Source organism: Phaethon aethereus (assembly GCF_964289735.1).
Source record: "Phaethon aethereus genome assembly, chromosome: 2".
NCBI lineage: Eukaryota > Metazoa > Chordata > Aves > Phaethontiformes > Phaethontidae > Phaethon > Phaethon aethereus.
This window is the reverse complement of record NC_138582.1, coordinates 57,501,476-57,515,796: the sequence shown is the minus strand read 5'-3', so window position 1 is coordinate 57,515,796 and position 14,321 is coordinate 57,501,476. Positions and strand designations below refer to the sequence as shown.

General features: G+C 39.3%; 1 protein-coding gene across 1 annotated transcript in view; it reads right to left on the bottom strand.

Moving 5' to 3' along the window:
* Positions 1-14,321, bottom strand: part of PTPRM (protein tyrosine phosphatase receptor type M) — a gene marked incomplete at its 3' end in the record, with an annotated part of 489,914 nt that overhangs the window by 362,423 nt on the left and 113,170 nt on the right. The window contains exon 2 of the mRNA XM_082014808.1: positions 12,271-12,393. Coding sequence (XP_081870934.1) covers positions 12,271-12,393 — 123 coding nt within the window. The remainder of the gene's footprint in view (positions 1-12,270; positions 12,394-14,321) is intronic.

The window sequence follows — 14,321 nt, the reverse complement described above, 5'->3', positions numbered from 1 at the left end:
GTGCAAACCGTAGGGTCAGTGCTGTCTGCCACTCAAACAGTAATTACCTTTGATTCCTATTAACTCAAAACCGCTAAAATACTGTAGAGGTAGAAGACTGGGCCAGGGAACTGCTTCTCTTCACCTGCTGTATTCCTTCCAGAGCCTTCTCAAGTACCTGACAAATCCTGATTTGTCTTCTCAGATTGATTTCTCATGTTGATTTGTCTTCTACAGTAGCCCATATGCAAAAGGACGGCTAACGACCAACTTAGCTACTCATCTTGGGGATAGGGCCTTTCCTTGCAACTGCAAGATGTGACTTTAAAAAAGCTTCAGAAAGGAGCATCTCCAACTCCTTTCAGCAGTGGTCTGATCACACAGGTCTTGCGTTAAAAGAAACAGCCTCTAGCAAATTCCTAATTCCCCTCCTTTCTTTCTTTTGTGGCTCTCAGCACATGAGAAGAGAATACATGAGGGATCATCCCATTGTCAGTCACTACATGTGCAGGACACGGACATTCTGGGAAGAACAACATCTGACTCCTGCGTTCAGGCTGGTGTCACAATGCTCAGCTGCAGATGTACCAGGCACTTGGAGAATGCCCCTTCGTTACACTGTAACTCACACACTGCTTAGGTGCTTCCAGGAATAAGCGACAATGTTCCACTATAATTCCATCAAGGACTTGCCACCATCGTTTTGAAGTCGTGCATCTTAATTTCACTCTTATCCTATTGTGGGTTTCTATGTGCCTTTTTCAGTCTGGGTCTCACTCTCATCTTTTTCCAACCTGAAAGTGTTTGGGGTGTTGGGAATTGCTGAATGCCACAATAGCAACTAATGACCTGTGAAGTATATCCTTGCCCAGTCATGCTCCAGCAGAAACCAGAACGTCACAAGAGTTGACTGTGACACCTAGGAGAGGCAAAGACTGTAAGAGTATGGGCAGAAGCACATTCCTCCCCTCTAATGTAAGAGGAAAAATGAAATAGTAAAATTTTAAGTAACAATAAAATCATATTTGAACTTAATGTAAAGGCACAGTATATGAAGTTACTGGTGAGAAAAGTGCATCTGTAGCTTCCACATTCTAAAATGAGTATGTATGTATTAAAAAGTGCTTTTCAAATCTCTATCATGTGAGAAGCACAGAACTGTGATCAATTGCTTGCATGCAATTATCACAAATATTTGATGTTATTAGCTACTGCAACATTATGACTCGGATAATTACCTGCACCTGTTTTCTCATAATTAAATGGCTGCGTACATCATTAAATTTTCAATGGGGTCCAGACAGTATTTTTTTTTCCTTTGTGCTACTGAAATGCAGTTGATTAGAAATGTTGTGACTTCTAGATGAAGAATGCATTATTTCAGCTGATGAGGGAAATAACTATATTGCTTTAGCACTGAGAACAAAAGTACTGAGCTCTTTAATTCAGCTCATGGAATTAATGAAAGCCTTTTAATTGCTTCTTCTCTGACTCCGAGATCTGCAAACTTATACAAGGGAATTAAGACTGTGTCTGATACGTTGGGAAATCTGATTGCTTCAAATACAAGAGGACTTAAATACAATACAAAATAGAATCCATCCAATTTGCTTGGGTACTAACCTAGCTCCACAGCCACATCTGCCACCTGACATACTGCCACATGACTGTCCTCAACTTGGGAGCAGAAGTACAAGAAGTATAGACATCTGGTGACACTTGAAGATGCATTGCAAGCAGAAGTTCTAGGTGGCTATACATAGTCTCCTAAATGTGTTGCTTTTGGTCAAACCAATTACTTTCATTGAAAAAAATGTTGTTTATGCCCACATGCTAAGAGAAGAAACTGCACTCTGCAAAATTTTAGACGTTTTCCAGTACACTTCTACTGTGTATCAGATTTTTAAATATTACATAGAGTATTTCCTACGAGGCTTTATTTAAGGTTAATGAAATAATTTAAACCACATAATTCTCTGCTAAAAGGAGGAAAACAAAGGGAGAGGCTAAAAATACATTGTTCTTAAACTATGATAAAAATATTGTTCTGGTTAGAATATGGGCATGGTTTTCACACTGATGAGCAATAAGCTTTCTTTATCACTGTCTTGTACTTCAGAGTAATTCCAAATTCAACCCAAAGAACAAGTACTCCGTGAATGACAGGTTTGCCAAATAGCTTTCTGATGCAGCATTTAATGACCTCTGCTTCAAATCACTCAAATCAATGACTTTTTGGCTGCTCTTACTATAGTCACAGCTCAAGCTGCTAACAACATACTATCAGTCATCAATGCCTGCCAACAAATTAAGTGCTGTAAGAAGGGATGAAAAAAATCTCCCATAAATCTAATTGAGACAAGAATTCCCTCTTTAATTTCAGCAAAAAACCTTAAAATAATATGTCAAGAAAATGATTGCCCAAGGAATCATAATGTTTGTGCTCCTAAAGAGGAGTGATGGAGTTCTCCTCCAGTTCACTGGCATTTTAACTGTGACTATGACTATGATCTCGTCACATGGAAGAACCATCTTAAAAGATAAACTTCTAACTCCGGCAATAACTGACTTAGGCCCTGAAATGGAAGCAGTCACGTTACATACTTTAAAGCCTGTGGATGCAAGGAAAGGTTTTGATCCACTCTTTATTAGTTGCTAAAGGGCAGGATGGATGAGAAGAATTCTAATGGGATAAGCATGAGACTGAAAGAAAAGCCCTGAAGACTGCAAGAAATTAAGAAGCTTTTTTCCCAGAAGATTAATTACTAAACAAGAAAAAGCTTATTTAGGAATACTCTGATTATTCCCCTTCCTCCTGAACCTGCAATGCAGTGAGTGCAGCTCCTGGAGGAGCAGCTTCAGACTCACTGTTTATTCACAGTCCTCACAGGTTTTTAATGGTCACAGCTTTTCTCAAAGTGACTAAGTATTTTAATTCACCAGTAGAAGAAAACAGTCAGGCAAACAAGCACAGAAACTGTATTGCTACTTACTACAAGTCTGCTGAAAGTGGAACAGAAACTGCAATGGTCTCAGCAAGAAACTTGTGGCAGGGAAGGTAGAGTAACATAGCCTTCAGCACTGAGTCAGTACCTAGGGAACCCTATGCTAAAGCACGTGCTACTTCATTTATATTACTATGGCGTTCCAAACTACCTAGACTAAAGCTTCCTGAGGTACATTTACACATCTCAGGCATACCCCCAGGAAAGAAAATTTGCATTTTGTGTGGTCTTTTCTGAACCAAGAGCCTCCACCAGAAGTAACTGGATTTTTCTTTTCCAGACCAATATTCCAGTTGAAAAAATGCCAGTTCACCAGAAGGTAATGCAAAGGTAGCTGTCCTGAGTCTCCAATAAAATACTTTGATCTTTATTTACTGGCTTTACAACATGAAGTGCTTTCCCCCTCTCCTGTTGGGATTCTTCTCATAAAAAGGAACTCCTCATGAACACCCTGGGGAGGGAAAACACACAAACAAAAGCCCAGTTATTCAGTGTACTTCTACTTTTAGTTTAGCAAGGAAATCTGAAACAAGATTCTGACACACTTAACCAGCAGGATAGCGTCTGGCACTATGGGTGGAAGGTAGGAGGGAGACTGGGTTTCCAATGTATAACAGTGAAACTTTGTAATCCTAAACATTTTTGTTGTCAAGAAATGCATTTCAAACCCAGCTCCAGTGTCTAGTTTATTATGTTAGCTGCTTTTCAGCACATATTATGGCAGGTGTTATATATAACCTCAGCAGGAAATGTGTAATCACAGCAAGGTAAATGAGTTAGGCTAGAGGGCTTGCTTAGCACTGTGTGGCACTACATTGTGTTACACAGAAATACCCTCAGCAGACAACTTTATCTTCCAGGTTGCTTTGAGAATACTCTGGTTTAACAAGAAGTGAATTCCCAGACCTTTCATATGGCCTCTATCCGACTTCTACAGAGGAGGAGAGTTCCTCAAACATTAAAAAAAGTAGTAACTTATCATAATTTTCTAGTCAAACATCTTTAACAAATCTGTATCAACAACTGGCGGATCCTAACACAGTGTCTCCCACTCACTTTCACGAGTTGCAGCATGTTCTATCATTCTGCACTCAAACATCAGAGGACCGCTGGAATGCACAAGAACACAGGACAACTGTTATGCTCCTCCTGGCAAGTTACAGTTATAAATACTAAAGAAAGCCCATTGCTTCAAATGAGAATTTGGAAGTCAGTCATCTGCGTTGGGCATTACCTCATAAACCACACTGTTTATATTCAAAACACTTTGTTCCACAAAACAAGAAAAATAAGAGTCATATGTAAAGAACATCTACACCAAAAGATTAAATAAATCATTAGCATTAACCCCACCATTTTGTCTGAAAGCTATTAGGCATGCAGGCAAAATACCTTCAAATAACTTGTCTAGTTGCCTATCAAGCAAGGAACATTGTCTGTCAGTGATTCAAAATCAGAGATTCTGATGCGGATTAATCTTTTACTTACCTTTACAAGAATACCGGATGCTCAGTATTTGTAAATAACCCAGTATTTGTGCCAGGTGCTGAAATCTGTATGTCAGGTCAGAAGTTACAAAAATGACTGTCAGATTCCTGCAAGCTATCTCAACACGCAATACCTCAGACATAGCTGGTGGCATTATTTTGGCTGTGGAACAAATCTGTGAGGCGCACTACTCGCTAAGTCTTCAGGTATGTTTTTAAAGTAGCTATAACCCCCTTGGTGCGGGCGCTGTAGCCATGGCAGTGCCAAGCTAGCTGGGTCCGTACTCGTGGTTTGCTCAGGCTGACCTCCATGTTGCTCCATATTAGCAGCAACTGATATTAGTTTAAGCAGTTAATTGGAAACTGGCTTGAAGGTGTCAGCATGAGCCGGAGCTGCTTGCAAAAGAGCCATGGCCTTAATGCCTGCAGCTATTACCTGGATGTGCAATAAAATGCTAAACATGCCAGCGCTCCGGGTCTAGAAAATTCTACAAAGAAATGTAACTTGCGCACAGTGAACAAGGTGCAACTCCCACACCTTGATAGTAATGTACGTTATCTCCGGATAGCGTTCAAATGAATTGAAAAACGCAGCTACTTAAAGTAAGCTGGAAGAAACACCATTGAATAAGAAACATATTTAATTCTCTTCTACATGAATTTAAACAGAAGAAAAGCATCCCTGATAACACAGAACACAATGCAGTGCTAAAATATACTTAATGATAAATTATTCATCACAATGGAAAGTCAAAGTACTGTAACTTTACATGATAAGACGCTGCAGTTGGCTTTAATATAGACTTGCCAACAGATCTCTAAGTCTTTCTGTCTTTTTAAAACTGATCACAACTCTTCTACACACAGTTAAACAACAATGTACATTTTTCACACAAGTACTTCACAATCTATAATATTTAATACTCCTTTAAATCAGTATCTTGGTTTATGGAATACTGCTAGCTATGCATGTCCGCTAACTAGGTGTCAGAAGGCCATCTTGAACAATAATTAATATAAGCATTATACGCATTTTCTGCAGACACTGCATAAACATTGCTAAACATTAAGCGATACTAGATATTCAGGATACAAATAACCATAGTAGGCCATTAAAAAAATTAAATATAGCCATGAAAATCATACAATATCACTGCAAACAGCACAAGCAGAATCCTCACCCTGACTTTGACTCGCACTATATTAAACACAGAAGTCTTCATTGCTGAAAACATCCTTTCAATGCAGTGAGTGGCAGCCTGTTAAGATTTGATTTATAATTGATTTGAAATGAATGAAAGGCTGACGCCAGTGACTCACTGCAAATGCAGTGACATCCCTTCAGTGATATCAAACCAACCGCTGCATTGAAGAAAAATGATGCTGCTGTCCTTTAGAAATCAACCGGAACTGTGAAATGCTGTAGAAAGATTTTAGACAACGGAACATAGTGTTTTGTAACAAAACACCTGAACATGAAGAGAACTGATACCCAGCAAGTGACAAATAGAGCAGACTCTTGACAATATTTGCATTTCTTACAGTAATCTGTAAAATTCTAATTGTATCACTGTCAGTGACAAGACTCACTGTAGCAGCATATAAACTAACACAATGCACTCAGGCATCTCAAAAATTCTGTCTTGAAGTTTGCATACTTTGTACGTTCACAAATTTTCATGTTTTGTTGGGTTTTTTTTTTTTACTTCTCTGAGTTTTCTCAACTCTTACCCTACTTATTCCTCAAACTACTCCAGATCCTACCTAACTCACTGCTTCAGAGCTGTGACCCTGCATCCTCTCCTCTCCATGCCTGTTGTTCTCAATTGGTAAGCTGGCGTCCATACATACACATGTATGTGTCCATATATATATATACTTACACACATATTAATTCCTCAGCTTGTAGCCCACCCCCCCTTTAATCCAACCAACGCCTCTGATGCTCTCGGTTCTTCTGTTCTTCCCTTCCAGGATACACCGCCAGCTGTCAGAGAGATGGCTTCACTACTGCAGCCTCACACACTCAGCCTGCCTTCCTTCCCATAGACACCTCAGAATAAGCAATAGTTTTAAGTTTTAATGTAAAGTACCAGAGTACTCTGTGGGAACACCACAACACCAAAATGCTGACAGGCCACAATGAATTGGATGGGGCATGAGCATAAATGGGAGTATGGAGTGACAGTAGGGCAGGCACAGGCCAGAGAAAGAATTCAAGACCTGGGAGATAAACCAAAAATCAGATTAGAAATGCAGGAAGAAAAGCTCCAGAAGACTGTTTATGTTTATTTGCATTATCAGAGGATCTTGGAGCACTAACATGAACTGCTGGGTAAACACAAAATAAAAAATAGAATAAACAAATGAGGTAAGGAAACAGTACTGACCAGAACAGTGACAAGAGATTTAGGCACAACTTTTTTTTTTTTTAGTAGAAACCATGACAAAAGAATGTTTCAAAAACAGTAAGACCGACACATATGTGTTTAGAGGGAGCACCTTCTGACAGTGAGGCAGCATGAAGGAAAGCATAAAGATCTCTGGCTGAAAGCTTACCAGCTAGATGACGAAGACTGCTATCATGGTATAGCAGAAAGCAAAACTGGTGTAACGACACTTAAGCTAATATGAGATAACTAAGGAGGTAACAGACAAAGAATTGAGATAAGTAGCTCATATTTGATGCAGTACAGAAATAAAAAAAAGTCAAAGCAGCTGGTTTGGAAAAGGATCTTTGCATTTGGAATGTAGTTGCAAAGAAGTGGTTTGCAGATACCTGTGGGCCATAAATCTGCAAGAATTTGGCATAAGTTATGTTCTAAATTTGCTGTTTTCTAAAACAAAGCCAAAACTGAAGATGCCATCAATGTGACATAAACAAGATCAGAAGAATGGTGCTACTCTCTACACTGATCAAAAATGTCATTTAAAAAAAAAAAAATCTCATGCAAGTGATAAATTGGATTGGGGATGTCTTTACTGGTGAGCTGACCTTGGCTGGCTGCCAGACATCCACTCAGCCACTCTCTCATTCCCCCTTCTCAACAGGAGATGGGGAGAAAATGAGATGAAAAATCTTGTGGGACAAGATAAAGACAGGGACATAACTCACCAATTATGGTCATGGGCACCCCAGGCTCGACTTGGACACAATTAATTTCATTTATTGCCAATTAAAAATATAGTAGGATAGTTAGAAACAAAGACAAAACTAAAAACACCTTCCCCCCACTCCATCCCTTCTTCCCAGGTTCAACTTTACTCCTTTGTTCCCAACTCTTCTACCTCTTCCCCCGCAAGTGGCAGAGGGCAATGGGGAAAAGGGGTTATGGTTCAGTCCATAACACTTCATCTCTGCAGCCCCTTCCTCCTCATACTTTTCCCCTGCTCCAGCATGGAGCCCCTCCCACAGGACACAGTCCTTCACGAACTGCTCCAACATGGGTCCTTCCCACGGGCTGTAGTTCTTCAGGAACTGCTCCAACATAGGGCCTTTCCATAGGGTACAGTCCTTCAGGAATACACTGCTCCAGTGCGGGTACCCCACAGGCTGCCAGAAATCCTGCATGGCCCCCCTACATGGGCTCCTCTCTATGGGCCACAGCTCCTGCCAGAAGCCTACTCCAGTGTGGGCTCTACATAGGCTACAGCTTCCTTCAGGGCATGTCTGCGGGCTGCAGTATAGTGTCCTGCACGGGCTGCAGCGTGGGTATCTGCTCCGGCATGGTGCTCCGTGGACCACAGGGGACAACCTGCTTCACCATGGTCTTCTCCACAGGCTGCAGTGGAATCTCTGCTCTGGTGCCTGGAGCACCTCCTCCCCTCCTTCTCTGACCATGGTGTCTGCAGGGCTGTTGGACGTTCTTCTCACTCCTCTCTCTCGCAGCTGCTGCCCGGTGTTTTTTACCCTTCCTTAAACATGCTATCCCAGAGGTGCCACCAGCATCACCAAGGGGCTCAGGTGTACCCTGTGGTGGGTCCACTGGAGCCAGCTGGAACTGGATGCATCCAACATGGGGCAGCCTCTCATGTCTTCTCACAGAGGCTGCTCCTACAGCCCCACCCCCCCCTGCTGCCAGCACCTTGCCAATAGAGTAATCTACTGTTTGGGCACATTTTTCTGAAGACGTCTTTACTGCACTACAGCTAGAGGGTTTACAGTTAGCTATGATCATAAACGTGTATTATATAAACACATTAATATAAAACTGCTGTATCTGTTCTATAGGACAATGCAAGATGGCATCAATAATGACTAAGTGTTTCTATAATTATAGTTTTGAACTCTATTGTTCTTGGAACAAAAAGACAAAGAGAAAGACAGAGGTTGAGAAAAAGGAAGAGCCACTCTGCCTACAACATTTACTCAATCTGACTCCCAAGACACTTGAAATAGAAGAGCAGTGGATTAACCACTCTCATTTAATCCATACATATATATACAGAAATATATACGTCATTGCTTTTTGGGTCTGTTTAACACAATTTCAGATTAGTACGTATTAAAGGTCATGCTTATATTTACCAAGAAAATTAGAGCACTAGCACTGTACTTGCTTTAGTATCAATAACTTCATATTTCTCTACTACAGCAACAATCCAACAAGGATTAAAGTCCACTGTAAGAAACACTTTCAGAAAGTTTTTGTTATCGTCTTTGATACAACTTACCAATTTTCATATAAAACTAGATCTCACAAAGAACTATTCATGTTCATTAACATGTAAATATATAGTGTGTACCTTAATGTGCGCACATATATGCATGAATGTCATATGACATTTTTTTTGTCCCACTGAAATAACATATCAAGCCAAAATATTTGTCTATCTTATTTTAATCCACTTAAATCAAATGCCGTAATTTGGTCTCTTCTCCCAAGTAACTAGCGATAGGACGAGAGGAAATGGCCTCAAGTTGCACCAGGGGAGATTTAGACTAGATACTAGGAAAAAATTCTTTACTGAGAGAGTGGTCAAGCATTAGAACAGGCTGCCCAGGGAGGTGGTGGAGTCTCTATCACTGGAAGTGTTCAAAAACCGCGTGGACGTGGCACTTTAAGACACGGTTTAGTGAGCATGGTAGTGTTGGGTTGATGGTTGGACTTGATCTTAAAGGTCCTTTCCAACCTTAATGATTCTGTGATTCTGTGAACTACTGTGCTTCCCCCGACTGCCACTAAATTATACAAAATATTATATATTGATATCAACTCACTCACTGGAGCATATTACCTGAAATTAGGAGTGTTATGTGCATTAATATTTTCTCCTGACAAGGGACTACTGAACTGAGAGTTCTTGTTTCAGTCTAGTATTACAACATTGTTGCATAAAGCATTTTGCTTTCAAGCCAAGAATTCCCCACAAACCATTAATCTAAGATGTTCTATTCATTATCATCTGAAGTTATTTTTTCTAAAATATGTAGCTCAGAAACTGCTGACAAACTACATGAAATCATTTTTTAAGTGTATCACATAACTCTCTAGCTAAGGCTAACTGAAAACTAATTAAAATCATTAAGATGATGATTTGAACAAGAACAGGAAAAAACTGTCTAGATGAAATTATGAGGAAAAATTAGATACCACTTGACTGAATCATGACCTTAGACACACTGCTTCTCATTTGCAAAAAATGAACATTTCTTTCCCTCTCAGAGGGGTTTTTGACCTTTTAAGGCACCAATATCCACAACCCTCCTCAGACTAACTCGTTCATATTCTGACCCAAGACTCCCAAAGCATATTTCTGCCCATAAAGGAAGTGAAATAAAACTCCCTAAACTCTAAATATAATTTATTACCAAATTTAATATATTTTTACTTGATCATCAGAACATTATTTTAGTCGTCTGATAAAAAGGCAGTAAGACAAATAAGAAACAAGTGGTATGATATCTGATAAATAAAAGTACAAACATATCATTTTCCCTCCATAAAAATACCACTCCCTACTCCAGACTCTTGCCCCTGGGAAAACAAAACAAACCAAAAAATCTTCAAGCCTGTGGTCATCACAGAGAAGAACATAGATTTAATGAACCTTTTCTATCTGACAAGAAGACTGAACAAAATATACCGACAATTGCTTTCACAAAATCCAAGTGGGGAGAGTAATGAATGAAATTTGGAATAGAAAGAGAATTTCCAGTGGCGTGATTGAGAAAATGAATGTATAGCTTGTACTGCAAGCCAAGATAACTGATAAACTATGTGTGTGAGCTCCAACTTGAGAAACAGTATTAAGCACTAATGAAACAGTCCAGCAAATTTTTAGCAGTGTGCGCCAAGACCACTGGACAAGAGCCAGTTTAAAAAGGAATTTGCAAGAACCTCCTTTATCTGGGATGATGAACTCAAACTAGCGTGACGATCCAAGTGCCTGGACTCAGGCAAACTGAACGTTTATCTTGAAGTTGGGAGTCCTCCCTTTGCCAGAGAAAATGAAGTGCTGAAGGACAAGGCACTTCAGTTCAACCATCAACCTCAGCTACGATGTCCACAACAAATGGCAACAGTGATAAATCTATAGTTACGACCACTGAGAGCATTTTTACAAGTGCATGATATCTAGGGCTGATCAGTATGTATCATACACTAGTGCATTTATTAGTCCGCTAGTGACGAGTGCATACATTCAGGTTTTGTTTATATAGTCACTTCTGAAGAGTCACACTGTTTATCTCCTAATTCCCTTATCCAAAAATAAAGGAGGAACATTTTCTTGAGAAGGACCACTATTAAAGAGATCTTAAACAATCGCCAAAGCACATTATGGGTGCTATAAAGAACTAATTGAAATGGATGAGAAACACCAGGACATCCATCTGCAATGCTTTTAAGTGTTGTGGATATATTTATACGAAATTATGAGGCTAATGCAGAAGTCCTGTGATGCTACAACCAGTGATTTTATGAAGTGCTCTTTTTGTTTTGGTTACTTTTAGGTGACAATAGTCACAGGGGGCTCAGTCCTTAAAAGCCAAAGAAGATGCTGAGCTGCACTGTAGGCAATTATCCCCCAGGAGATGGAGGTCAGTACATGGGGGGAACTCTTAACATGTCTAGATAAAAACATGAAAAAAGAATAATTAATAATTTTTAGGCTAGTGAATAGTTCAAAACCAATGGTCAGATTTTACATCTTGTGTGGGTGAAGTGGTAGAGGAAACGCTGTATTACCAGAGTAAGTTTTGAGTTCAACAGAACGCAAGGGTTGTTGCTATGGAATTAGGTCCAACTGCATGCAGTGCACAAAGCACATTAAGTAATAGTACCACAACTGTCTTTTAAACACAACCGGCATAATATCATTGAAGCCCTTTCTTTTGGGATACCTCTCCTTTCCTTCTTCTCTCACCTCTTTTTCACTCTCCATTTCTTTTCAGAACACGTTTTTATTAATACCTCTTTTCAAATGAAAATGCCTAAGGCCATCTTTGTTGTATCTCTTACTATTCCCTCTTCCTTTGAGTCTTCCTGAGTAGTCCTGTCTGCCTGTTTCCAGCACTACTTCACATTCAATTTCACGTCATCATTCTGTTTTCTTTCTGCCTTCCCTGATGAAACCAAGATTCTATTTCTACTTTCTAACCTTTATGTTCCCCACACAACAAAACCAAACCTTTGATTTGCAAAATATCCCTCACAAAAATCACTTAGAAAATCTGAGTATTGCAATTAACAAACGGATTTAGACGAAATAGCATTCTAACAATAGTACTGTCAAGAAATGCTGGACAAACACATAAGCTAACGTCAAAGAGAAACAAAGCAAAATAAAAGACTAACCAGAGGGCATCCCTTGACCTGAGGAGGGCTTTATCGGTGCGTTCACCTGATCCCAGTTAAGATCATCATCATCTGACTGACTATAGCCACAGGAACTAAGAGGCTCATCGAAAGTACAGCATCCTGTAAAATAAACACAAACATAAAAATTAAAGAAGACATGCAGGTAACTGATTATGAATCTCTAATCCTAACAACTGCAAATGATTCAATGCAGGATGTGTAATTTTAAATGCCTTTTAATACAAATGATTATAAATTTATTAGTCGTCGCTTCCTGAAAGGGCATAGAACTTTCTTGTCATGGTAACAAAATCCCAAAGGTAAAAGAACAGATAGAGAACTGCAGACAAATTTTCTCCTGTGACACATTTGTCAGGTATCAAAAACAAACCAGCAAAATAGAAAGCAGTAAAACTCAAAAGATTGAATGATCAGCGTTCTTCAGGAAAAACAAACTATTCCGTGCCCGAGAACCTGTATTTTAGAAGAAAACGGTAAGTATGGGAACATCGGCTCCCATTACTCTGTCTTGGTATCCAAGGAAGGGAAGGCCTAGATGCTCCCAGGTGTAACAAGTACAACAAGTACCGGCCCGGGTGTTTGGGGCAGCACCTCTGGTACAATACAGCACGCCCAACTCAGAAAGCCGACCTATGCGCAGCCTCAAGCTCTCCAAAAGAAAACCAGCACTATTTCATCTCTTTTTCCCATTCTCCTCTAAGTAATTTGGAGAAGAGTAACATGTTATAAAAGCTCACACTGTCCCGAGCTGGGGCAGGGAAAAATCTAATGTCACGAATTTAGAAGAACGGAATCTAACATCATCCACAAGAAAATGGAAAAGGTTTGCTTTTTCTCTTTGGTACAGAGGAAACTTTTCCAGCTTTTTTACATCATTCTCTTTTAACAGGAAACTAACACAGGGTTACAAAATTCTGTTTTCTTTGATGTTTGATGTTTCACTCCAGTGAAAAATGACATCTCTCCTATTCGGGAAAGCAAATATAACCCTAGTCACGGATATTTCAGTCTGTATTAAAGTAAATTCTGCAGCTGTTCAAACAAAACTAAACTTTAGGGCTATTCATCATCTTTGCTATCTGTCCACAGGCACAGCAGGCTTAGCCTTGCCAAGCTGTATTAAAATAGGAAACAGACAAAATCTAGCTTTAAAAAAAGACTTCAAAAATCTAAATTTTCCTAGAACATCATAAATGGCATTACAAAATACCTTATCAAAAAGTGGAATAGAAGATAAATTTTCATTATACCTGACAAGCTTCACCTAACTGAAATCCAGCCTTTCTAATAGCTAGTCCCAGTGTATATTTGAGACTCATGGCAAGCACTTTGCAAGCATATAATCTTCAATAGAAATTATTTTTATATGCAGTCACCAAATAATTTCTTTTTTTGTTCTCTTACTGTGCCATTGGTCTTTATAGACATATCATGCTTGCCCTGCCGTTGGATACAGGTCATCCTACACTGTTCTCTGTTCTAAAATACCTTTCTACAGGAAGACTTTGTAGGTCTAGGTTTATCAGGGAAATTGGCACCTCTGGACACTGCACCTATCCATACAATTTTAAGTGCAGAAGATTCAATTAGATAATTCAGTGGGAACAGAAAACTCATTAAAGAACTCCCAACTCCAAACTCTAATATTTCACCTCAGCGATAGCAACAGATACAAATTATCTCTCTCCGAAAGTTAAACAAAGTCAGAAACACAGGAGATTTATATAAAGTATATCAAATAACATCTGCAACATTTCCAGCGGGAAGGCTTAGAAAATTAGGCAGATATTTACACGTTTGTTCTAGTACTTGGATATATATATTACCTCATGAAATATGCCACAAGCTAAGTTTCAGACACAAAAGCAAAACATCAACTTTCACAGACCTGTTTGTGCTTTTTTTAAAGAATTTAAAAAACCCAAATCACAGGTGAAGTAAAAGGTAGTTTCCTTGCAAAGATACTGCAAACGATACTAGGACATAAATTTAAACACCAAGTTATGCAGTGCACAACATAGTCAAGC